This window comes from Rana temporaria, chromosome 7, assembly GCF_905171775.1.
Source record: "Rana temporaria chromosome 7, aRanTem1.1, whole genome shotgun sequence".
NCBI classification, from domain to species: Eukaryota; Metazoa; Chordata; class Amphibia; order Anura; family Ranidae; genus Rana; species Rana temporaria.
In genome coordinates this window covers 179,183,574-179,209,871 of record NC_053495.1, presented here as the reverse complement: position 1 = coordinate 179,209,871, position 26,298 = coordinate 179,183,574, and the positions used below count along the sequence as shown (strand labels likewise).

The window sequence follows — 26,298 nt, the reverse complement described above, 5'->3', positions numbered from 1 at the left end:
GTTGTGTCATCATAGCTGACAGGACGGGGTATGCGGCTGTTGATTGGTCGGCGCCATCCATGCAATGCTGCTGACAAATTAGAATGTTCCAAAACGTCCCCCTGACAGGGGACATTTTGGACATTCAGCTGAGAGAATTTCCAATCCCCAAACACCTGGTGCAGATATACCGGGGCTTAGAACCAGAGCTTACTGCGGTCCAGGTCAGTGGGACCGGAGGGGGACCTGTGCAAGTTGAGACTAGTTTTGTAACAAACCAACAGATGGCAGCACGCAGAGTCACAGGGAGCACCAATCTTTATAAATCAGTGTGCCAAAAGACATTGTCCTGTGTACATCGGGAGCTGTGCAACTGGTGCAATTCTAACCATGTGCGTTACGTCATCTGCCATTTCATCATGAATGGCAAGTTAGAACAAAGAGCAAACGTGAAATTCTGCGAGTAACTAGGCAACTCTGCCACAGAGACATTTGGCACGGCGATGCTGCGATGAGTTGAAGATCCCGTTCAAATTTTGCAGTTTTGATACTATTGCGAAGATCTAGTGTAAATAGCAGAAGGAGCTTGACAAGCTTCAAAAAGATTTTCAGGACACATTGCAGAAATGTCCGGAATGCAGGGAGCTCTGTACTGCTGTGCAAGGGGACTATTATGAAGGCGATAGTGTGTAAAAGTAGATAAAGTACTTTCTTGCAAACAGAGCTAGTCTCAAAGCGTTTTGAAACCACTTCATAAAAGCACCTTGCAGTCGTTATTTTTTGGCTGAAGTATTACAAATAATGAAAATTTATCAGTTTATACGCTTCAGTCTACAGAATTGGAATTTCCAAACCTTACAACTAGAAATAGAACAAACATTATCAATTGAAAGGTCATAATATAGAATGGAAAACAAAACTGGTAACAAGAGTCATTAGTATTAGCATTTTCTCCGTTTGTTAAAGTATCCACCCAGCCCAAGAGTCTGCAGCAGATAAGCAACCTGGCATTTCAAGATGTGGGTGGGAGGGGTTTTCTTACGCAAGCAAGAAAGTGTTGCACGCATTTTTTTCTGCCTGCAAATCAATCCCAAAAAGTAATGATAAAAAAAAAATATTCTAGAAGGTTCAAAAACTGCTTCTAGGGAAAAGAAAAAAAAAAAACAGTGTGCAGGGACACAGTGTTATCCCATTTGCCTCTAGAAGCAGAAACAAATAAAAAGAAGAGCTCATAACCTGCTGCTAGAAGCATTTTTTTTTACTCTAGCATGCATGGAGCCTTATAGTTTCCTAAATCTGTAGAATATAACTGGTTAACATTATTACCACACCAGAAAACCAAATTGTTGACCCCTGGAATATCGGATTGCCTTAGGGGGATCAGAAAGGATTTCCCCCCTGACGGATAATTGGACAGACAGACACACAGGGTCTTGAAAAAGTTTCCACACTTTTTAATATTTAATAGGAGTTTTTGAAGAATCCTCAGATACAGAGTACTGTGCAAAAGTTTTAGGCAGGTGTGGAAAAAAAAAAAAAATGAAGAATGCTTTAATAGAAGTGCCAGTTTATTTTTATCAACAAGAATTTAAAAGTAAATGAACAGAAGAGAAAACCAAAATCAAAATTTGGTGTGACCACCCTTTGCCGTCAGCATCAATTCTTCCCGGTACATTTGCACAGTTTTAAAAGGAACGTGGCAGGTAGGTTGTTCCAAACATCTTGGAGAACTAACCACAGATCTTCTATGGATGTAGGCTGCTTCTCTCTCCATGTAATCCCAGACAGACTCCATGCTGAGATCAGTGCTCTGTGGGGGCCAAATCATCACTTCCAGGACTCCTTATTTTGCTTTATCTGAAGATAGTTCTTACTGACATTAACTCAATGTTTAGGGCTCATTGTCCTGCAGCAGAATAAAGGTGGCAGATATTTATCCATCATGCAATACCATCAGGGAGGTGTACGACTGGCCCCAAATCTTCAGCATAAAGAACAAGGAGTACTGGAAGTGATGGTTTGGCTCCCACAGAGCCCTGATCTCATCATGGAGTCTGTCTGGGATTATATGAAGAAACAGAAGGATCTGAGGCAGACTACATCCATAGAAGATCTGTGGTTGGTTCTCCAAGATGTTTGGAACAAGCGACCTGCCAAGTTCCTTCAAAAACTGTGTGCAAGTGTACCTAGAAGAATTGATGCGGTATTGAAGACAAACGGTGGTCACCAAATATTGCTTTCATTTGGATTTTTCTCATCTGTTCCTTTACTTTCCATTTTGTTAATTGATAAAAACAAACAATTCTATTTATGAAAGCTTTTTTTTTTACACTTGCCTAAGCCTTTTTCACAGTACTGTCTGTGCGTGTATATAAAATCATCCATAACAGGGTTTGCCAATCAGAATGACAACATAAAAAAAAAAAAAAAAAAAAAAACTAGTCTAAATGTTATTGTAGCTTTTTTTCCCCCCTTTAACCACTTGAGACCCGCACTGTAGAGGAAAGACGTCCACAGCACGGCTCTCAACTGCCGGGTGGACGTCCTTTTATATGTGCATTCCCCGCGCGCGCCACTGGGGGCGCGCAGCGGGGAAAGACTGTGCCCGGCGCATGGCTGAGGTGCCGATGCGCGTGCCTAGCAGCCGCGATGTCCACCAAGTACCAGCGATCAGCAGCGACAGCAGGGACGTGGAGCTCTGTGTATAAACACAGAGCTCCACGTCCTGTCAGGGAGAGAGAAAACCGATGCCGTGTCCCTTGTACATAGGGACACAGCATCGGTCACCTCCCCCAGTCAGTCCTCTCCCCCTACAGCAAGAATCACACCCAGGGAATACATTTAACCCCTTCCTCACCCCCTAACACCCTTAACCCCTTCCCTGCCATTCACATTTATACAGTAAGCAGTGCATTTTTATAGCACTAATCGCTGTATAAATGTGAATGGTCCCAAAATAGTGTCAAAAGTGTCCGATATGTCCGCCGCAATATCGCAGGCCTGACACAAAAAAAAAAAAAAAAAAAAAAAAAAAAAAAATCGCAGATCGCCACCATTACTAGTAAAAAATAAAAAATTCAAAAATCTATCCCCTATTTTGTAGGCGCTATAACTTTTGCGTAAACCAATCAATACACGCTTATTGCGATTTTTAACAAAAATATGTAAAAGAATACGTATCGGCCTAAAAACTTTTTTTTTTTTTAAACAAAAATTGGGATAATAAAAAAAAAAAAAATGATCAAATACCACCAAAAGAAAGCTCTATTTGTGGGGGGAAAAAGAATTTTGATAAAAATGTAATTTGGGTACAGTGTTGTATGACCGCGCAATTGTCATTCAAAATGCGTCAGCGCTGAAAGCTGAAAATTGGTCTGGGCAGGAAGGGGGTTTAAGTGCCCGGTAATGAAGTGGTTAAACTGTAAATGTATTATATCCCCAAACACTGTTCTATAAGAAAATAGCAACCAAGCATGTAGAATGAGATGGCAGAGGTATAATGTTCCTGTCCTCCGATGTCACAAACACCTGTAAAGTCATTTTTAGATTTTACACCTATACTGTATATTCTATACAACTACATATTTTTTCCGTCTTTCTCACGTTAGGTCATCGACCTCCAATTCACAGACAAGCTGCGCTCCTCGCAGTGACAAAGCCACCCAAACTGGATAGTGATTGTCACGGTAGAAGTGCGATGGTGATTAAATACCAAAAAAATTGTGCAATGAAAAAGGTTCAAAACACACTAGATGGAGTCTTGGTTGTCACAAATGATAAACAGAACGGTGTGACCTTCTTGTGTGGCTACTTTACCTTTTCCTGACACTTGTTCTTAATACAAAATAATATATGGCTGTGTGATTTCCACACTGATATTGGGGGAAACTTTACATCAACCACAGCGGTCCAAAGAGTTTCAAGTGCGATCAGATTTTCAGTCCACATCCTTAGGATGAGATCATCCGTGTACCACATGTACATCGAATAGTGGAAACATAAACCCTTCTACTGGAAGAGGGATGATTCTTGCCAATGCTTAGCTAACTTGCCCCATCTCACTACAGTAATATTCTTCCCCTTGCCCCCCCTTCATGAAATTGGGCAAATAAGTCTCACCCCTTCTGCTGCATTTCTACAAGGGGCAACAAGTGCAGAAACCGATGACAAGAGACACACCCCTTCATGAAGACGGCTATAGGTGTGTGAAACTAGGAACTTTATTGGGGGAACAATTGGCTCTAAAGCCCCTTAAGAGAAGAAGTCTTTCAACTCACTAACACCCATCCAAACCTGAATACGGTAGTCTAAATGCCTTTAATGAACATATTAGGCCATACACAGCAAATGATTCTAAAGATCTCCATCATATATAGTCCAGGCACATTACAGTCTAAATGGTCAGCATTAGGAGTTTGCAGAATGCAGAGATACTCACAGCGGCATTGCAGGAGGAGAATGGCCGGCGCTGTCTGTCAGCTGACTGCTCTCTGCAAAGCTGTAAATGTCCACGGCTTTTAAGGAGGAAGCGATGGTGGTGTTGCTTGTATCTTGCTCACTGTTCACAGCAGCAGTCAGCTCATTACAAAGATCAGACTCATCCTGTTTGTTCAGGGACTCCTCTTCCTCAGGACATGGAGGGGGGTTCCAAAAAAGACTGGCACCTGCAAGTAGAAACACAGCACTGTTCAGCACTTCTCACTGAAACGCATACAGATCGGCACCGATTCATACTGTATATAGGTTTGATCTCATAGAAAGTCAATTATTATAGGTAAACTCTCTACAGAACCAGAGGGCCACCTGCTGATTGCAATGAGGCTTAAAGAGAACCCGTCACAAATGGCATTATGCGACAAGTGCTCTCCTTGGGTGTTACCTTGCGGGCACGCTCCCGAGTCCATTGACACAGAATGCCAGACTTGGGCCTGCCCCCCACGTCATTGGATTTGATTGACAGCAGCAGGAGCCAATAGCTGCACTGCTCTTAATCAATACAACCAAGAGCTGAGAACCCCAGGAAGAGCACATCCCCACCAATGGATCAAAGAGCTCAGATGAGTAAAACAGGGGGGGGGTTAGGGGGCGCCAGTCAGTGTCGGGAGTTTTTTCACCTCAATGCATAGAATACAGTAAGATGAAAAAACATGAGGGTTTACAAGCCCTTTAAAGTATAACTTTACAAAAAGCATAACTGTATAGTTTTGGATGGAGTGGCGAGGGGCTAGAACACCTGTCAGTTTTTATTGCTGTCTGTGTCCCCGTTAGGGAGATATCTCCTCTTTTTGTCCTTTTCACCATTATCATTGAAACCAAAAGACAATATCAAATTTTGGGTTGTCCCCACAAAAGTAATAGAGGGGAGATCTTCCAATGGGGACACTAGTTCTGGTGACCTGGGGGGTCCCAAGGAATTTACTTAATTTTCAGGCATTTCCTCACTTCCTGTTTGGATATAGGACAGGAATTGAAGGGAAATCTCTGCAATGGGACACAGTTGGCGAAAAATATTATAACTCCCCCTTACTAATGCCCGAGGTGTTTTCTAGTATTCTGGATCATGTGATTCCTGTGACTGGCTGGCACATTGGTCATGTGATCAAAGGCCTGTCCTACCATCTCCTGAATGTAAACAGTGACTGGGAGCCATCAGTGACAGCATGCTGCCTGTAAGCATACATGTAACATTACCCTGTTAAAGCCCATTGCCATACTGCCACATAATTTAACCAAACTACAGTTGTACACCCGACTGAGCCACATCCCACTCCAATGCATTTAGAAACAGAGCACACTAGTTCACTTTGAACTTAGAAGACATTGAAGTCTGTTTTAAACCCAAACACCAGGCAATCAGCTTAATAAACAATGATCTGTAGTTCTATCCAGCCAATTATGCAATTTAAACACCTTTGCCAGACAGTATAGGCAGGAGAGTGACAACTTCTTGGGTAAGAGGGTAACAGTGGTGTCACCCCCCCACTAGAAGTTTGCTGATGGACAATTAAAAAAACAGCAATACAATGAGGTGGCATACATTCAAATCACTCTACTCCCTCCTGTCAGCAAACTCTACATCAGCACATGTGCATGTGGCAAAGTGAGATTGGATTCTAGTGCTGCCCCTTCCGCTCCCAATCTGCTGTACAGACAAAAGAATCAACACTAAGGCCTCCTTCACATGGGGAGTATAAAATCGGTGGGCCCCTGTGATGGCCGTGTTTACCTGTACTGGGATGCACAGGTGTTCAGTGCATCCTCATGCAAGCAGTTCCATTGCCATCTATTGGGACAGAGTGGCTACATAGACACAGCCATGCTTCCAATGTGATACACATTGGGATCTGCGTCTGTCCAGCTGACAGCAATGGAACTGCCTGCACAGGGATGCACAGATTCAAATTCCCCGTATGAACAAGGCCTAAGCCAGGTACTATTTTAAGTTAAGCAACAGTAGTAAAAACTACTAATAAAAAAAACTGTTTTAGTGCCGTCACTTTGGTAGAAGAGGCTGGGAGTTCCAAGTAGGTGATGACATTACAGAAAGTGCCAATGTATCTCTCTGCCCATAGTGCCTGCTAAGGAGACTAAAAAGATTATATCAGTCATGTGACCACTACTATTTAGGCTTTTAATGACAAGATTAGTTTTGTGTGTGTATACATAAAATTTTATTTTAACGTGTGTGTGTAATAATATACATACCCTTTATACCTGCTTTACACAGCACATGGTTATATTATATATATATATATATATATATATATATATATATATATATATATATAATATCAGTAAGTAAGGCAACCCTTTACCACTAAGGGGGGGAACAATTGCAATAATGCGACTCCCCTGCATGTTAAATTTTAAAGCAGAACTCCACGCAAAAGGGGAAGTTGCTCTTTAAGTCCTCCTCCCATGCCATGTAATATTTTTGGGGGGGTTTGGGGAGCAGGTACCAAGTTTTGATAGGTACCCGCTCCTACGCGGACTGGTTAGAAAGCTGAACCAGGATTTGTAGCTGCGGACTTATTCTTTTTTTTTTTACAGAGTGAACAGCCGCTTTAACAGGGAGCTGCCTGAAATAATTGTCCCCCCAGACATGGATTATATAAAAATTTGACAATATCAGTTCTGGCTCCCAATCTATTTTTCTATCACCTATACATCTATATATAATGTCTGGGGTAGAAGAAATATGTGTGTGTGTGTGTGTGTGTGTGTCCAGAATGCTAGAAACTGACAAGTAGTGACTTGGCTAAATAAAGATCCGGTCAGGTAACACAACAGGAACATTATAGGCTGAGAATAAAAACGATTATAGTGACACCTGGTGGCCATTTTGTACACTTCAGAATTAAACATTTATATAAAAATTATTTCACCCAAAAGCAAAAAAAATAATCTTAATTGATTAAAGAGGAACTTTAGTCAATTTGGTATTTATTAAGAGTCAGCAGCTACAAAATCTGTAGGATGTTGAGTTTTAATAGACAGACATTTGCCCGTCCCACTATCCAGCAAAGTGCTCACCCGAGCCGTTCTTTCCATTGGTGTTCTGTCCCCAGCATCTCAACTGTGGGCACCGGGCTGCGACAGCTTGTGACTTTACAGCGGGGTACCCGCTATGCTGCGTGAATGGTCCCAGAAGACTGCAGGGAGGGAGAACCCTTTCTCGGATCGCCTAGGTGGTCGGGGCACAAGTGGGAGCCCTTATCTGTCAAAACCAGTTCCCAACCCCCTAAAAAGTGCCATTACATAAAAGAGGAAGGGGGGGGGGGGGGTCTTAAAGCGGAACTTCCTCTTTTGGCTGAGCTCCACCTCAAGTTTAAAAAAAAAAAAAAAAGGGGGGGGGGGGGGGTGTAAGCTGGGTAAAAAGCATAGCTTAACCCAATGACAAATGTAATGTTGCAGTTTTCCCATACTCCGATGTGGTGGCTGCATTTGTTTTCCTTTTACTCACCTGGTGATCTTGCCAATAGGGATGCACAGATACCAGATTTTTAAGAAACGAGTACCGATACTTTTTATAAAAGGTACTCGCTGATAGCAATTACAAATCCCTTTTTTTGTGCAGTGCGATTTAAACCCACCCAAAATTAATGGGCTCTAAATGGCACAGCAAAAAATCGCGTGTAATATGAACAGGAATGCGATGAGATTACCGTCCTAATCACATGCGGTTTCCCACACCGCTCCTGAGTGCGAGTTTGGACTGAAGAATTCTAAATTTGCGGCCCATGGAGAAAAAGGACATTCGGGTGCTATTTTGCATAGACGAGAAGCTATTTTTTTGGCCATAGAAGCCCAGATTTCAGCTCAGCCAGCTGTTATGCAATGTGGATCTCCAGACCAGTACTATGTGGGGGTGATGGGCAAACAAGTGCAAATGCTCTCCTGATTCAGACTACAGAACACCTGCCATTCTCCTTCTCACCATAACATGGAGGGATCCAAGTTTAGAAGTGACTGATAATAAAGGCACTTGCACACTGGGGGCGTCGGCTGTAAAACACCACTATTTTGTGTGTCATTTTAGCGGAATATACAGCCTCATGCAACACAAATAAGCTCCATTTCATGCTGAAAAAACAAAATTATTAATGCATCTTAAATAGTTTTGTTCTATCTTTAGATTTTTACGCCAAAAGAATTTAAATAAATATGATAAAAAAAATAAAAATTCTTTATGCAACTGTACCTACCTTTATTTCCTAGATTATGCCTTACCATAAGCCCTTAACACTTCCTGTTGAGAAATATGGCTGCTGTAAAAGCTGCCCTCACATAAAGAAAATTCAAGTTAGTCTTACCGGTAACTTGTTTTCCAGAAGTCTTTCAGGACAGCACCTTGAGATATGGTGACTCCTCCCACTCCATCAGGAAACACCTTCTTTCCAATCTTTTAAAAGGGAGGTCCTTCCTTGTACCATCAGTTGTAATAGAGAAAAAACCTCCGGCCCCGGCTGGAACACATAAACACATACGTTAGTCACAGCATAGTTCATTTAACACTCATAGGGCGGGTCGTTGCTGTCCTGAAAGACTTCTGGAAAACAAGTTACCGGTAAGACTAACTTGAATTTTCCCGAGGCGTCTTTCAGGACAGCACCTTGAGAGGATAACAGAGACTTACTACCTTAGGGCGGGACGACAGCTTGTAAGACCTTCCTGCCAAATGCCTGATCACTGGCCGAGGTGAGGTCCAATCTATAATGTCGCACAAACGTGTGAAAACTTGTCCACGTCGCTGCCCTGCAGATCTGCTCTGGCGTGGCACCAGCTCTTTCTGCCCATGAGGTTGCGAGAGCTCTGGTTGAATGGGCATTAACCCCTTCTGGTGGGGTCAGGTCTGCCTGTAAATAAGCCTCCCGGATAGCCAGCTTCAGCCACCTAGCTAGGGTCCCCTTAGATGCCTGTTGGCCCCTCTTGATACCCCCGAAGAGGACAAAAAGAGCATTCGAGCGTCTGAACGGACCTGTTATCTCCAAATAACCTAATAAAGTCCGCCTGACATCCAACATGTGAAAAAATAATTCCTTCTCTCCCGAAGGACTAGAACAAAAGCTGGGAAGGACAATGTCCTGTAAACGATTTGCCTTAGAAGCTACCTTTGGCAAAAACTTAGGGTCAGTTTTAAGCACTACCCTATCCGTAAATAAACATAAATAAGGCTCTTTAATAGACAGGGCCTGTAATTCGCTGATCCTACGTGCCGAGGTAATAGCGATCAAAAACAACGTTTTTAGGGTAACATTCCTAAGCGATGCTTCCCCTAAGGGTTCAAACGGCTTGTTTGCCAGGGATCTAAGTACCACTGAGAGCTCTTGTGAGAGACCTAAAAAACCTACCCACTAAGGGTTCTGTGGCCACAGGCCTCTCCAAGAACACTGCGAGTGCGGATACCTGCACCTTTAGGGTACTGATAGCTAAGCCTTTATCTGCCCCTGCCTGTAAAAACTCCAAGATGGAACATAAATCCCTACGGTCCTGGCCCGCTGAGCTACACCATGTGGAAAAAACCTTCCAAACCTTGGCATAGATAGCTCGGGTCACTTTTTTCCTACTGTTAAGTAAGGTGGAAACTAGACGGTCAGAAAACCCCTTATTTTTTAAGATTTCTCTCTCAGAAGCCACGCTGCCAAGGAAAGTCGTGCCACTTCCGGGTGAGAGACCGGGCCCTGTGCTAGAAGATCCCGCCTGAGGGGCAGATGCCAACAAGGTTCGGCTGCCATCGTCAGGAGCGTCGCGAACCATGCTCTTCTGGGCCAAAACGGGGCGATGAGGATGACCGGGACCCTTTCCTTCTGGACCTTTCTCAGAACCAAGGGAATTAGCTGAAACGGGGGGAAGGCAAAGCAAAGGCGAAATTTCCAGGGATTCGCCAGAGCATCCACCCCTAGGGAGCCATCCCCCTGGCTCAGAGAAAAGAACTTTCCTACCTGGGAGTTCTCCTTCGAGGCGAACAAGTCCACCTCTGGTAGACCCCATCTGTCGGTGATCTGTAGGAAAACCTCTGGATTCAGGGACCACTCTGATTCCCAAATCTGGTGTCTGCTTAGAAAGTCCGCCACCCGGTTTAGTGATCCTTTCAGATGTAGGGCCGTCAGGGAAAGTAAGTTGCTTTCTACCCAGAGCAGGATTTCTGTGGTAAGGGACTGAAGCATCCGGCTTCTCGTACCCCCCTGTCTGTTTAAGTAGGCTACCACCGTGGAGTTGTCTGTCAAAATCTGAACATGGCGACCCCGTAGGTGTGGAGCAAAGCCCACTAGGGCCAGGGCGACTGCTTTTAGTTCCCTCCAATTTGAGGAACGCAGGGATTCCTCCTTTAGCCAATTTCCCTGAGTGAACCTTTCGTCTAAGTGGGCTCCCCATCCCCAGGCGCTGGCATCCGTGGTAAGCCTCTTTTCCACTGGGAAGAACCATTCCAGACCTTCCACAAGCACTCTCTGATTTTTCCACCAGTATAGGGATCTCTTTACACTGGCTGGAATCTTCACCTGAGAGTCCAGGGAATTGGACTTGTGATCCCATGCTTTCAACAAAAAAGCCTGCAGGGGTCTGAAATGCAATCTCGCCCACTGGACGGCTGGCATGGTGGAAGTCAGGACTCCCAGAGCTGCCATAACCTGCCTGACTGTTAGTGTCTGGTGGGCCTGCAACAACCGAACGGAATCTAAGACCTTGGTTGCCTTGTCCAAAGGGAGAAATATTCTCCGGCATAGTGAATTCACCTGGAATCCCAGAAAACGAATCTCCTGGGAGGGTACTAGGGCGGACTTCTGAAGATTTAAGATCCAGCCCAGGGATTCCAAGTGACTTCGTGCCCGAGACAGATCTGCCAACAACCTCTCTTTCGAGGGGGAAAAGAAGAGGAGGTCGTCCAGGTAGGGGATGACCTGTATCCCCTGAAGCCGCAAAGGTGCTAAGGCTTCTGCCAGCACCTTGGTGAAGATCCGAGGTGATGATGAGAGCCCGAAGGGGAGGGCCCTGTATTGGAAATGCTGTACTGTGCCCTCCAACTCTACAGCTAGCCTGAGAAACCTCTGCGACTTTGGGGATATAGGAATGTGTAAGTACGCGTCCCTCAGGTCTATCGATGCCATGAAGCAACCTGGCGTCAGAAGATTCCTGATGGAAAATATCGAATCCATCTTGAATCTTCTGTACTTTACACATCTGTTTAGAGGTTTTAAGTTCAGGATTAGCCTGAATTTTCCTGTGGGCTTTCTTATTAGGAAGACATGAGAGTAAAACCCCCTGCCCTGGTCTACTAGAGGGACCTGGATTAATACTCCCTGCTGTCGAAGCTCCGACAGGGAGGACTTTAAAGCCAATGCCTTCACTGGATCTCTTGGGGTCTGAGTTACCAAAAATCTTGATGGTGGGGCCTCCGAGAACTCTATAGTGTAACCCTGGGCGATAGTGGTCAGAATGTACCGGTTGTCTGATACTGCCGACCACTGCGGAAGGAAATTCTCCAACCTTCCGCCTACCCGAAGGGCTGAGTCATTGCGGCTTGTTGGTTTGCGCAGGAGGATTGAAAAGGACTCCCTTACCTTTACCCTTCTGCGCTGACCAACCTCTCTTTCCCTGTGGCCCTTTACCCTTATTTTGCTGCTTATGGGCCCGAAAAAAACGCTTAGGGGGAGGATTTTTCGCTTTTACTGGGAAAGCCTTTTTCTTATCTGCCGTCCTGTCCAGAATACTATCTAGTTCAGGGCGGAACAGTAGGTCTCCCGAGAACGGGATTCCACATAATTTACTTTTGGACGCTGCGTCTCCTGGCCAGGTCTTGAGCCAAAGGGCCCTCCTGGCTGAGTTGGCTAAGGCTGCGGACCTGGCAGAAAATGTAATCGCCTCGGCCGAGGCATCTGCCATATAGGCAACTGCTGCAGCTATAGTGGAAAAAGAATCCAAAATATCCTGTTTCGGGGAATCAGCCTCAATATGTGCTTTAAGCTGATCCACCCAATATTCCAGGTTACGAGCCACGCAAGTGGTAGCCATGGCTGGTTTCAGATTGATCAAAATAGACTGCCAGGCTTTCTTAAGGAGAAGATCCATACGCTTATCCATAGGATCTTTGAGCAGACCCATGTCCTCAAAGGACAAGTCCGTGGAACGCGAGACCTGCGAAAAGGCTGCATCCAGCTTTGGAACCTTGTTCCAGATAGCTGATGGATCCTCTCCAAAAGGAAAGCGTCTCTTGTGGGACTTGGAAAAAAAGGGTTTTTTCTCCGGCTCCTGCCATTCCCGTAGAATAGTCTCGGAAATAACCGAATGTACCGGGAAGGTACGACCCTTGGGTTCGCAGAGACCAGCATACATTCGGTCGTGCAAACTTAGGTCCTTCTTCTCCTCACCCAGTCCTAAGGTAGCGTAAATGGCTATAAGGAGATTGTCCACCTCCTCTAAGGAAAGTTTAAACTTTGCGGGAGACCCCGTTTCCTCCTCAGTCTCCGATTCCCCACTAGAGGGGTCCTGAGGTTGCCCTAAAGATACCTCCTCGAAGACCGAGGGCCCAGAAGATAATACCACTACCTCCTGGGAAGACTGAGAGGTGGACGGCTGAGTAGAGGGGGTAGAAGCTAGGGATCCCCTAACTGACTGGAATGAGGCCAGTAACTCGTTTTTAACGGAAGAGACTAACTCCTCTCTAATAGAAGCTGACTCTTCCTGCACTACTGCCGCGATGCATGCTTTGCACCAAGGTTTCTTCCAGTCCTCCCCCAATCTAGTCCTGCACGCAGGACACCTTCTCTTAGTATCCGTTTTGACCTAAGGAAACGGGCGAGAAGAAAAAAACAATAAAAGGGGTCCGGAATGAGACCCGGTCTCAGACAAGAAAAAGGAACCCCCCCCCCATTCACCAGGTGCGCTAGGAAGGAAAGTGACCACTGCCTGCGTCCTGACAGGCCCCCATGCCACTGGGGGGAAAAAAATAAGGAGACCGAGAGAGAGACATAAGACCCCCTCACCCCTAAGGAAGACAGACTCACGTTACTGCTTCCCGCCGAGGTCCTGCTGGTGCCAGTGCCTGCTCCACTCGCTGTGTCTTCTGTGTTGTCCATAGTAGAGACGACAGCGCTACTCCTGTGGCATGTGTAGCGCTTCCTGGATTCCTAAAGCGCCGCTGCGCCGGACCAGGAAGCGGAAATAGGCCCCAGCGTCCGCCCTGCCCCTCCTCCCGGCGCGCCGGAAGTGACGCGTGTCTCCGGAGCCTGGCTCCGCCAAAATGGCGGCGCCCCGCGCACACGCGGGGAATCGAATGCCCGGCCCCAGATTTGCTGGCTCCACTGAGCACGGGGAAGAGAGGAGCCTGAATACCATCACCATCAAAGAAAAAAAGAAAGGTAGGAGTACAAAAAAAGAGTCCGACTTTCAGGAGCTCCCTGAGATATCAGACTCCCTCCTAAAAAGATGCCCCCTCCGGAGGAGGAAACACAAAAACTGATGGTACAAGGAAGGACCTCCCTTTTAAAAGATTGGAAAGAAGGTGTTCCCTGATGGAGTGGGAGGAGTCACCATATCTCAAGGTGCTGTCCTGAAAGACGCCTCGGGAAAATGCAAGTTTTCTGTCTGACTTTAGTATTTTTAGACATTGCCCAATAAATGTCTAAAAGAAAAAAAGCTTTGGCATTTTGTTTGCCACATGCTCCCAGGTCTGTGACCCAGCCAAGCAACTAGCATTATCATAAAGACAGTCAGACACCATATAATCCTCATGTATGACAGAGATCATAACACACGAATACTTAATATTCATTCCCCAACATTACATGACTTTATTAGCCTTCATCACCCCAGCCTACACATTCAGCACTAGGTGGCACTTGGTGAACACGGCTTTAATAAAAGTGCAAACTTTATTAAAGCTGAAAAACCTTGCTCTGTTATATGTTAGTGGAAGGAGATGTCTCCAGTAAAGGCTCATGTCCCATCTGTAGCAAAAATGACAAAGCTATTGATCCGCTGTGCTGCCCCCTCCTATAAACGTACAGCTTCAGCGTAAATGTATATTAATATATATATACATACATATACACACATACACACACATATACATATACATATACACACACACACACACACACACACACACACATACACCATCAATATGGGCAAAGGGAAGAGATTGTCACCTGTGCCGACAGCAATGCTAACACTGGTCTTCCGCACTGGCTCAGACCTCTCAGTCTCCGTGGCCACAGATTCTGTCTTCTCATGGCGGGGAGGTTTGGAATTACCCTGAGCAGTCTGCCCTTCAAGCAACCGTCGGATCTGCAGAAAAAAAAAAAACAAACACAAATTTTCCCATTACTCATCTTCTGTACAGTACACTTTTGTTTTTGCGAAAAAAGGAAACGTGAAAAATACATGGATGCCCTGCTGCTGACATTCTGAAAACGATGGTTGCCTTGCTCTCATGCCTCAGTAATTTTTTTCATGACAATGAATCAAAGGGCTAAAACCCACTGTATCAGCAGATTACCTAAAATGGGAGTAAACTTCTTTGGCTGACTCTTACCTATAGGTATGCCTATAAAAGGTGGCTTACTTATAGGCACACTAAACATCTCCTAAACGTGCATCGTTTAGGAGATATTGACTTGTGGAGCCACTGGTGACATTACTGTTGCATGTGCTCTGAACAAATGGCATATCCATGCCGTTCCTTCAGAAACCTGTTCCCTGAACAGCGACACCCACACATGGTTATGACATCATTGCAGCTCATTCAATCAAAGGACCAGAGCCCACCAACCCAGAAGGTAGCAATGTTAATGACAGCACGCCACTGGCGGTCTTTGTTTTAAAGTAAGTCTCACATAGTAAGTCTCACACAGCAGTTTCCCCCTTCCCAACCAGACGTCAGCACAGCTGAAATCTACTGCCTGGGAAGCCTAGTGCGATCTCAAATTGCTCCCCGTGACAGAGGAGAATTAAAACTTTACAACACCGTCTGGGCAGAGTTTTCAAAAAGTATCGAAGAGCTGCTCCTATGGATATGCCTTGCATCTACAGATTTACAAAGCCTTTATTTATTTTTTTGTGTTTTTTTACGATATAACATACAAAACACATAAATGACTTGGCACAACACCAAGTCTAATGCCGCATTCACACGACCGTTTTTCATGACAAGAAAAAAACATTTTTAAATTGGTCATTAAAAAACGACCGTGTGTAAGCTCCAGAGCATTTTTCCCTCGACAAGAAAAATGGCCATTAAAAATTTGGAACCTGCTCTATTTTTTCACGTCAGGAAAAGCAGTCGGGTGTAGGCTTTAACGACAGGGGGAAAAAAACGCGCATGCTCAGAAGCAAGTTATGAGAAGGGAAATTTGCATAATCAAGAACAAGGGTGGCGCCATTATAGTGCCATCGTACGTGTTGTACGTCACCGCGCTTTGCTCAAGCATTTTTTATTACGATCGTGTGTATGCAAGGCAGGCTTGAGGAATCACGTCGAGAAAAGTCGTTTTTTTTTCCATGACATGAAAAACGGTCGTGTGTACGTGGCATTAGCCCATATTCATTATTTGAAGTGATTTTAGCTTTGACGTAATTTAAGAACTGCTATGATGCAATACCCTACAAAGTGCTACCCCTGTGCAGATTCCAGCAGTGTCACAAGAGTGACAGCTCTGTAATTGCTGGATCTGCTTTGGCTACAACAAAGATGGCAGTGTCCAGCAGCAGATTTATGTGACTAGGTGATTATCTACCGCTATGCAGGCAATAAGTGCAGACATTAATACTCATGAGGGTGGGGTTTACGAAAACTGGAGAGTGCAAAATCTGGTGCAGCTCAGCATAGAAATCAATCAGCTTCCATGCTTTATTGTCAAAGCTTAAATTGAACAAGCTGAAGTTAGAAGCCGATTGGCTACCATGCACAGCTGCACCAGATTCTGAGTTAACCGGTTTTAGTAAATCAACCTCAGTATCTCTAATGACATGTGACAGACATAGAATTGGTCTCTATGACAGCACTTTCCAACAACCAACCTCTGCACACCTCACCAGGTTAAGGTTTCAATATATTAGTGAATATCATCAAATTTTATTGGAAAGCATTATAATGTTGAATTTATTGTGCATGTAGCAGTCTAATCTACTACATGCAGATTAAAAGAATTTACCGGCTCGCTCTCACACACACACACATATTCACAAACCTGAGTTTGCAGAAGTTTCAGTTGCTTGTCTTGTTCTGCTAATAGCTGGTAGGCCTCTGCAGACAATCCCAACATGCCGCTAGGTCCAGGAATTGTAGGAGGTGCCATACCCATGCATGGGTTTGAACTGCAAGAATTTACAGGCAAAGAGTCTCTTCTGCCAGGAGAGTTGGCACCATCTACTGGAGTGGCACAACCCATCGTTCGGCCACAGTTCATTACCAGAGGGCTGCAACAAGCATTCGGACATGGCATGTTCTGATAAAATGGCATGACATTTCCAGGAGGTTCAGATGGGCTCTCCAGGCCCCGATGACTGATGTGACTCACCGCTGGCCAGGAAGTAGGTGAATGGCACTGAACAGGACTAATGCCAGCACAACCGCTGCAGATATTGGTTTGATGGCGACAAGTAGCAAAATTCTGTGATGGCTTTTGGGCTTCAGAAAGTGGCTTTGTCTGAAGAGGGAAGGTTGCATTGTGATTGGGAGAGTGAGGCAAGGACGACCGTCTCGAATAAGGTGAAGATGTCAGTGGTGGTTGCTCTTGACAAGGTCCACCGATGCCACATCTTAGGTCAAGTTCAGAAGAGCTTTTGACTTGGTGTACAGACGTGTCTGGGGATGAACCCGTTTGAGGTGTGGAAAGAGAGGAGGAAGAAGTAGAGGATGCTGTGGAGTTTCTTCTAGTCTGGCCATTGTTGTGGAAATGTGCTTTGTCAGTTGTAGAAGACTTCCCCCTGGACAATCTTGTGGGCGTGGATTTGGAGGTTTTGAAAGGAACAGGTTTTGGTATAGATTCCTTCCTATATAAATCATTATGGGGATAAGAAGTAGTAACAAACTGGTTGTCTGCAACTTTTGGTGTTGAGGAGAAAGGAGGAATCTTTTTATTGCTGATCTCTGAAGATTTTGGTTCTACGACACTTCCGAATACCAAAGAGAGTTCTGGTACAGATGGGTGAATTCTAGTCGCCTGTATTGAAAACATAAAAAAAAAGTTAATATTTCACCATTCTGGCCGGCCAAAAAAAGTTAAAGGATAAGTTCACCTATTGTAACATGTTACACCCATATTCAGGGTGGAACATCCAACGTTAAAAACAGACTGCCCCCCCGCTCTGACAACTAGCGAGGATCTTCTCCACCCTTCCCCCCCAGCAGTCACAATTTTTTTAATGTGGTCGAGCGGGGCTCCGCCCACCTGGCCGCATCACTCATTCACAGTGCTCTGAATGGAAAACTACAAGGTCCAGCAGCCTTTGTGGCCGTCTGCTTAAAGTTTTAAATGAACTACAACAGCGCTGTGGTATTTCATTCTCTTCCTGTACGACTGCTTGTATGGTATGTACATGCACACAGATACACTGACAGATCTGCAAGAGACCTGCATGGCAGAAACGAAAAAATTATAAATGCAACTTTTGCCTGCGAAAATAATGTGCATAAATTCATTAAAGTGTATTTTTTTTCTCCAAACATATTGTGCTTGAAAAAGCGCCGCACAAATACTGTGTGACAGAATTTTTATTTTATTCTCTACGGTTTCAGATTATTATTTTTTTGAGAGATAGATATCGAGATAGATAGATATCGAGATAGATAGATATCGAGATAGATAGATATCGAGATAGATAGATAGAGATCGAGATTATATATATATATATATATATATATATATATATATATATATATATATATATATATATAGAGAGAGAGAGAGAGAGAGAGAGAGAGAGAGAGAGAGAGAGAAGAGAGAAGAGAGAAGAGAGAGAAGAGAGAGAAGAGAGAGAAGAGAGAGAAGAGAGAGAGAGAGAGAGAGAGAGAGAGGAGAGGAGAGAGAAGAGAGAGAAGAGAGAGAAGAGAGAAGAGAGAAGAGAGAAGAGAGAAGAGAGAAGAGAGAGAAGAGAGAGAAGAGAGAAGAGAGAGAAGAGAGAAGAGAGAAGAGAGAAGAGAGAGAAGAGAGAAGAGAGAGAGAAGAGAGAAGAGAGAAGAGAGAGAGAGAGAGAGAGAGAGAGAGAGAGAGAGAGAGAGAGAGAGAGAGAGGAGAGGAGAGGAGAGGAGAGGAGAGGAGAGGAGAGGAGAGGAGAGGAGAGGAGAGGAGAGGAGAGGAGAGGAGAGAAGAGGAGAGAGAGAGAGAGAGAGAGAGAGAGAGAGAGAGAGAGAGATAGAGATAGAGATAGATATATATAGAGAGAGAGATATATAGAGAGATATATAGAGAGATATAGAGTGACAGATAGAGAGAGAGATAGATAGATATAGAGAGAGATAGATAGATAGATAGATAGGATAGATAGAGAGAGAGAGAGAGAGATAGAGAGAGAGAGATAGATATAGAGAGAGAGATAGAGAGAGAGATAGATATAGAGAGAGATAGGATAGATATATCTCTATATTTCGGGTTAAAAGTAATATTCTACCAAAAAAAACAAAACACACACACACACCAGACCTAAACGTGTAAACAAAAAGTGCCAGCAAAGGCCTGGGGGTTTATTATGTTTTATAACCTACCTGCTGAAATGAAGGATGAGGGTGAGGCGAAGGCCTAGGAGAGAAATCCTCATCTTCTACGCCAGAATCATGGTCACTTACTGATAACTTAATGGGCGATGCATGCTGTTTATTTCTGGAAGAGAAAAATCAAGTAACCATAAGAATTTTTGGAACACACACTAAAGTTTTCTTTTCAAAATCAGGTGAAGTTTTCATTTCAAAATCAGAAAGTTTGTTTTGTGATGCGATGATGCCACCACCGCTTTTCGAAATTCGGCGACCAAGCCTTCATGTTGCTACAGAAAAGAATTTGTCTGGGAATTTTCTTTTCTCTTGCACATGCGCATTTTTTTTTTTAATTACATTTCTTGCACGATTCTCCCCTCATTGATTAGAAAATTTTTATTTTTTCTAAAAATTTCCAACATGTCCGATTCCTCAAATTTGATTGCCGCACTAAAATTGTCTGTTTCTGCAGCCCACTAATGGTGCCAAGTTCGTAGGAAAATTCTTAGATACGATTTTCAAAAGAAAATTCTTTTAAAATTCGAACCATGTATGGCCGGCATAACAGGACCAGCATTAAAACACATTTTACACATGCCATAGTAAAGAAATGGAAGCCATGTTGTGTATATGTACTGAGGGAAACTTACGCAGCTTCAGAAACGGTCTTGGAAACTTCATTCAGCAGATATGCTTCGGAATTCTGACTCTCAGTAGTGAGCTCAAACGACAAGGGTGACCGTTTAGAAGATTCCACATTCTGAAATAAACACAAGCTTTAAGAAATACTTCACAATAACAGATTACAAGAAGGAAGATGATGGCAGTAAAAACTCACTTTGAAAAGATGTAAAGATTCTTCACAGGTCAGCAACTGGTAGCCAAGAGGATCGTGGCCAATGCATGGAATACACTCATAGAACTCGGGCTCCTTGTGGGTCAGAGAATAGAGAACGATGAGGAAACTGCCAGACTCCGACAGAACCCTGGAAAGACAGGTTGACATTGGGACTTATTTTTCCAAGTTATAATTTCTGTCTATATTAAAATGAAAGCAAGAAACTGATCATCTGCATAAAAAGAAATCTCTCAAGCTTGCCTGTGCTTCCGCTTTTTGAATTATAAACCTAGAACAAATATGCAGCAAGTCCTCCTGACAACCCCTATGTCACTACTGTGATCTGCAGCGACTACAGGTTGGCGAGAGGATCCACGGCACACAGTGAGGGACAAGATATTTGACACAGAGGTGTGTATTGGAGCACAAAGCGGGGGTGTTGGCGTTGAAGCGCCACGAGTTTTAGCAGCGCTTTTAGCAGCGCTTTTGCCGTCGTTTTAATTTCAATGGGCAAGGGCGCTTTAGGAGCAGTGTATACACCGCTCCTAAATCGCCTCAAAGATGCCGTTTGAAGGACTTTAAGCTTCCTGTAGGATAACAAAGCCAGAGTGCTTTCACACTGGAGTGACAGGAGAGGAGCTATTTTAAGCGCTATAGCGCCTCAGTGCGAAAGAAGCCTCAAGCCCCCTTTCACACAGGTGCCTCCATCTTGCAGATTCTGCTCCCCGCTGAGCAGGCGGATGACAGGTCCTGTCTGCTCTGCTGTGTAGAGCGGACATGGACAGGGCGCTACATCAAAAAAAGGGGAACAAAAGCACTCACATTTGCCAACATCCGTAAATATGAATAGCGGAAAATTACTGCTGGGGGGGCAGTAAATGGGCGGACTTTAGAGGCAAGACGGGAACAACAGAATTTAGAAAAAATATATATTTATTACAAAAAGTACAATTATATATATAAAAAAAACATATAGAATAGGGTTGAAAAAAATCCTCTCGTCAACCCTATATGTTTTATTATATATTAATTGTACTTTTTGTAATAAATATATATTTTTTCTAAATTCTGTTCCCGTCTTGCCTCTAAAGTCCGCCCAATCACTGCCCCCCAGCAGTAATTTTACTCTAGACAGGGTGCTACACTCTATGGGAAAATCAGGTGGAAACTGACCGCCTGTCCGTTTTCATCTGATTTTATAGACAAGTGGTCATAAACCCTGTCCTCAGGGCCCACTAACAGGCCAGGTTTTATGTATTATCTTGGGGAGATGCAGACTAGAATACTGCAATCACTGAGCAGCAAATGATATCACCTGTGATGCATTTCAGTCATCTTGCAAACCTGGCCTGTTAGCGGGCCCTGAGGACAGGGTTGATGACCACTGCTATAGACGGATGGAAAAAGAGGACCACCATCCGCCACTCTATAGAGGAGACCGCAAGGTCCGATCGGGTCCGCCTAAAAAACTGACAGGCGGACCCAGTTAGGAAAGCCTGTGTGAAAAGCACCCTAAACCTGCTTCTTTTATACAGTAATCCTCTTCCAATTCTTTTTTACCTCAAAAGGTTTCTTTAGAAAATAGTCCTGACATGTTTGTATACATATGGAAGCAGGAAAGATTCTACTAAAAAACGTATCCAAGTCTGCTCGAGTTGCAGGATAAAAGGTTTCAAGTACCTAAAGAGGAGCTGCAGTCTAGTCCAATTTAAAAAAAATTAAAAGCAGCTTAAAAGAAAAAAAAAAAAAAAAAAATTATATATTATAATAAAATCGGTCACCAACAAGTGCCAGGATCCAGTGCTGTGCTCAACCAAGCTCTTTGTTCCACCGGTCTTCGGTCCCTGGTGGCGGCATATTAACTGTGGGCATGTGGCTGCAACAGCTTGCGGCTTCACAACTGGGTGACCACTGTACATTGTGAAATGGTCCCGCAGGCATCTGGGACCTCCGACATGTCCCAGAAGACTGCGGGGAGAAAGGTGATCTGAGCTGAAGTTCTCCTAGGCCACAGGTGTTAAACACAAGGCCCGTGGGAAGAATACGGCCCACCAATTCATTTCATGTGGCCCTCGCACCTCTCCTGCAGCTACAGGAGAGTGCCAGCCCTCCTCTCGTCCTTCTCCAGACCTTTACTTTCTGCTTTCAAGCAATGCATCCAGCTTCTTCCCAGCAGCAGAAAAAAGAAAAGGGGGGTTCACTGTGATGTAAGGGAGAGTAGGGGACTCAACTTCTGATAGTGGGGTGGCTCTTGACATCTAATATAAAGGGGAGGGGATGCGCTGGACATCTAATCTTACAGATACAGCCGGCACTTTTGAGGGCAATCATAATGTTCATCCGGCCCACAATGAAATAGAGTTTGACACCCTTGTCCTAGGCGATCTGAGCGGAAGTGGGAACGGGTACCCATCAGGTATTTGCTTTGCCCCATAAAAGTGTTTAATTTGTTCCCCTTTTGGGTGAAACTCCATTAAATTTTATGCCTCTGTATTTCTCTTGCTTCTGGAAGGTACACAGCCTAATATCAGCACATCATTGATTATGCCACTGGGAGGCTGCATAGAAACCAGACAGATATGTAGCAGGCCAAGTTTAAAGTAGCGCTCTCCGGGGGTAAAAAGGTTTTTAAGTTGCGTCAGTGACACTAAAGTACATCTAGAATTTATACCTTAAATCGTCTAAGGGCCTGTAGCGATAGGCTTTTGGTGTGTTTTGCACTTCTATACAAGTCTATGGGAGTGCAAAACACACCTAAAGCAGTTCAAATGCTGGACTTTCATTGAATTCAGAAGCATCGCTAACAGATGCCATTGACACAGGCTCCAATATGCTTTAAACAGGTCCTACTAACCAGGATTATTCCAAAGCAGCACTGAACAATAAAATGGCTTCTTTATAAAATTTTAGAAAACAAAATAAAAACAATTTCGGTATCCTGGGGCATCCACATCTCTTTAAGCTGAATGCCAGTGAATCTTATTTTAACTCACATTGGGACACTCAGATACAGACTAGTACAATGATTTCTGGGCTTGCCTCAAACAATTTAAGGTGAGCTATGCCACCTTGGATCTAGTCAAAGCTTACCCCCAATACCTGAACTTTCTGGAAAGTTCAACTTCCCTGGTACTCAAATTAAAGGCGGCAAAACATGCCTCCAGGGCTCAAGTCCTGCGGGAACGCGTGGGAACGGAGTTGCTGCACTTTTTTCACAGCAGGAACTCCGTTCCCTTTGCAGGACTAGAGCAGCAGAGCTGCCCGAGCCAGTCTGTCACTAAGCGGCGATGCCCAGCTCGAGTCACTGTCAGGTGAACCTTAGTAATCCTTTATGTTACTAGCCGCTTCCTGTATATGGACTCATCGGGTAGTGTGTGGGTATTCTGTCACTTCCTCCATGCCGCAATGTCTCCTGGGAGCTTTTGTCATTGTTCCCAGGAGACATTGCGGAGGTCTGCCGCGAGTTATCGCGGGATTTAGAAAGAACTTGCGGTTTAGTAATTATGCATATGAGCGCATCTTTTTTTTTGGTGGAGGGAGTGGATCTTGGGTGGGAGCTCCCACACTTTTCCCCCAGGACTTGACCCCTGAACGCCTCATTATCTTCTGCATCTAAAAAGCCTATTTTCATAAGTGCATTTTTATTCTGAGGAAGACACAAGACAGGTGGTACCATGGTACAAGACAGCTTTCATGTTTCTTTTGCCAAAATACTCTTCCTTCTTTCTCCTAGTAATTGTTTTTGCTGCCTGTTGTAGATAATTCTACTTTCAGTAAGATGTTCAGACTGGAGTAAGGTAGTGAGAACGTAATTGCAACACACAGGAGTTACATTAGTGGCTGCCCAATGTAAAAAAAAGAAATAGAACCTGCCAGACAAGGTGCGAGAGTGAGCCTGTATCTACCTGCCCTGGAGGAGAGCAAACTACAAGTATGCCGGGAATAATGCGATTAGTGAAATAAGCAAGCTGTGCATACTTGAACAAGGAGAACCTCCCCTCTCCCAGCTGTCCTGCCAGTTTAATTTTAAATAAAAAGTATTCCTTTATTACATGACCATTACATTTTTATGATGGCAATTTGCATATACTCCAGAATGTTATGAAGAGTGATCAGATGAATAGCAATTAATTGCAAAGTCCCTCTTTGCCATGAAAATTAACTTCATCCCATTAAAAAAAAAAATCCACTGCATTTGTGATGAAGGCTTCAGGGGACCCAAAAAGGTCCAGCAAGTGCCGGGACTGTCTCCTACAGTTGATTACGCTGCGGGATCAGGGCATCACCAATGCAGAGCTTTCTCAGGAATGGAAGCAGGCAGGTGTGAGTACATTGGCACGCACAATGAGGAGACACTTTGGTGCCCTTGACACCAGGCCATCCTCAAAGAAGCCACTTCTCTCCAGGAAAAACATCAGGCACAGACTGATATTCTGCAAAAGGTAGAGTTTGTACCGCTAAGGACTTGATTGGGGAATCGGGAAAAAAAGTTGTCCAGAGAAGAAAGGGTGAGCGCTACCATCAGTCCTGTGTCACGCCAACAGTTTAGTATCCTGAGACCATTCATGCGTGGGGTTTCTGCTCAGCCAAAGGAGTGCGCTCGCTTAGAATTTTGCCTAAGAACACAGCCATGAATAAATAATGGTACAAAAACATCCTCAGAGAGAAACTTCTCCCAACAATCGAAAAACAGTTTAGTGAGGAACAATGCCTTTTCGAGCACGATGGAGCACCTTGCCATAAGGCCAAAGTGAGAAACTAAGTAGTTTGGGGAACGCAACATCTGAATTTTCAGTCCATGGCCAGAAATCTCCACTAGCCTTAATCTCATTGAGAACTTGTGGTCAATCCGCAAGAGGCGGGTGAGGAGGGGAAAGAAAGGAAAAGGGGGACAAATTCCAAGCAGTAATTATGACAGATTTGGCTTGCATCAGTCAGGATGGGGCCCAGACAGCACACCAGGGCGAATTGCAGAGGTGTTCAAAAAGAAGGGTCAACACTGCAGATATTGACTCTTTGCATAAAATGATTGTAATTGTCAATACAAGCCTTTGACACTTATGAAATTCTTGTAGTTATACTTCAGTATACCATAGTAACATCTGACAAAAAGGATAAGGATTGAAGTAGCAGACTTTGAAAATCTATTTGTATCATTCTCAAAACTTTTGGCCACGGGGGCGCACACTTCATTACTGGGCACTTAAACCCCCTTCCTGCCCAGACCAATTTTCATCTTTCAGCGCTGACGCATTTTGAATGACAATTGCGCAGTCATACAATGCTGTACCCAAATTATATTTTTATCCTTTTTTTCCCCACAAATAGAGCTTTCTTTTGGTGGCATTTGATCATTTTTATTTATTGCACTGTATAAAAAAAAAAAAAAAAAAATTTAACTTTGTTATAATAATATCCCTTTTTTTTTTTTTTTTTACACTATTTTTTTTCCTCAGGTTTAGGCCGATACGTATTCTACATTTTTTTTTTTTACAAAAATTATTATATATATATATATATATATATATATATATATATATATATATATATATATATATATATATATATATATATATATATATATATATATATATATATATATATATATATATATATATATATATATATTGCAATAAGCGTATATTGATTGGTTTGCGCAAAAGTTATAGCGCCTACAAAATAGGATAGATTTATGAATTTATTTTTTTACTAGTAATGGCAGCGATCTGCGTTTTTTTTTTTTGTCAGTCCTGCGATATTGCGGCGGATGTATCAGACACTTTTTTGGGACCATTCACATTTACACAGCGAACAGTGCTAAAAAATGCATTGATTACTGTATAAATGTGACTGGCAGTGAAGGGGTTACTCTAGGGGGCGAGGAAGGGGTTAAATGTGTAAACTGGGAGTGCTTCTAACTGTGTGTGGAGGGGGACCGATGCTGTGTCCCTATGTACAAGGGACACAGCATCGGTCTCTCTCCCTGACAGGACATGGAACTCTGTGTTTACACACAGAGCTCCACGTCCCTGCTGTCACCGCCGATCGCGGGAACCTGGCGGACATCGCGGCCGCCAGGCACGCGCATCGGCTTCTCAGCGATGCGCCGGGCACAGTGTTTCCCCGCTGCGCGCCCCCAGCGGCGCTCGCGGGGAATGTAAATAGCAGGACGTCCACCTGGTACTTGAGCCGCGCTGTAGATGTCTTTCGTCTATAGCGCGGGTCTCAAGTGGTTAATATTATTAATAAGCTGTCTGTGGGAACCTTAAGCCTGGAAAAATACAAAAAAGCC

General features: G+C 44.0%; 1 protein-coding gene across 1 annotated transcript in view; it reads right to left on the bottom strand.

Annotated features, from left to right (window-relative positions):
* Nucleotides 1–26,298, bottom strand: part of STIL (STIL centriolar assembly protein) — a 57,475-nt gene that overhangs the window by 6,740 nt on the left and 24,437 nt on the right. Inside the window, exons 9-14 of the mRNA XM_040360540.1 lie at nt 20,007–20,154; nt 19,819–19,928; nt 19,181–19,295; nt 16,665–17,639; nt 14,625–14,763; nt 4,418–4,643 (exon numbers count right to left, since the gene is read on the bottom strand). Of these exons, the coding sequence (XP_040216474.1) occupies nt 4,418–4,643; nt 14,625–14,763; nt 16,665–17,639; nt 19,181–19,295; nt 19,819–19,928; nt 20,007–20,154 (1,713 nt within the window). The remainder of the gene's footprint in view (nt 1–4,417; nt 4,644–14,624; nt 14,764–16,664; nt 17,640–19,180; nt 19,296–19,818; nt 19,929–20,006; nt 20,155–26,298) is intronic.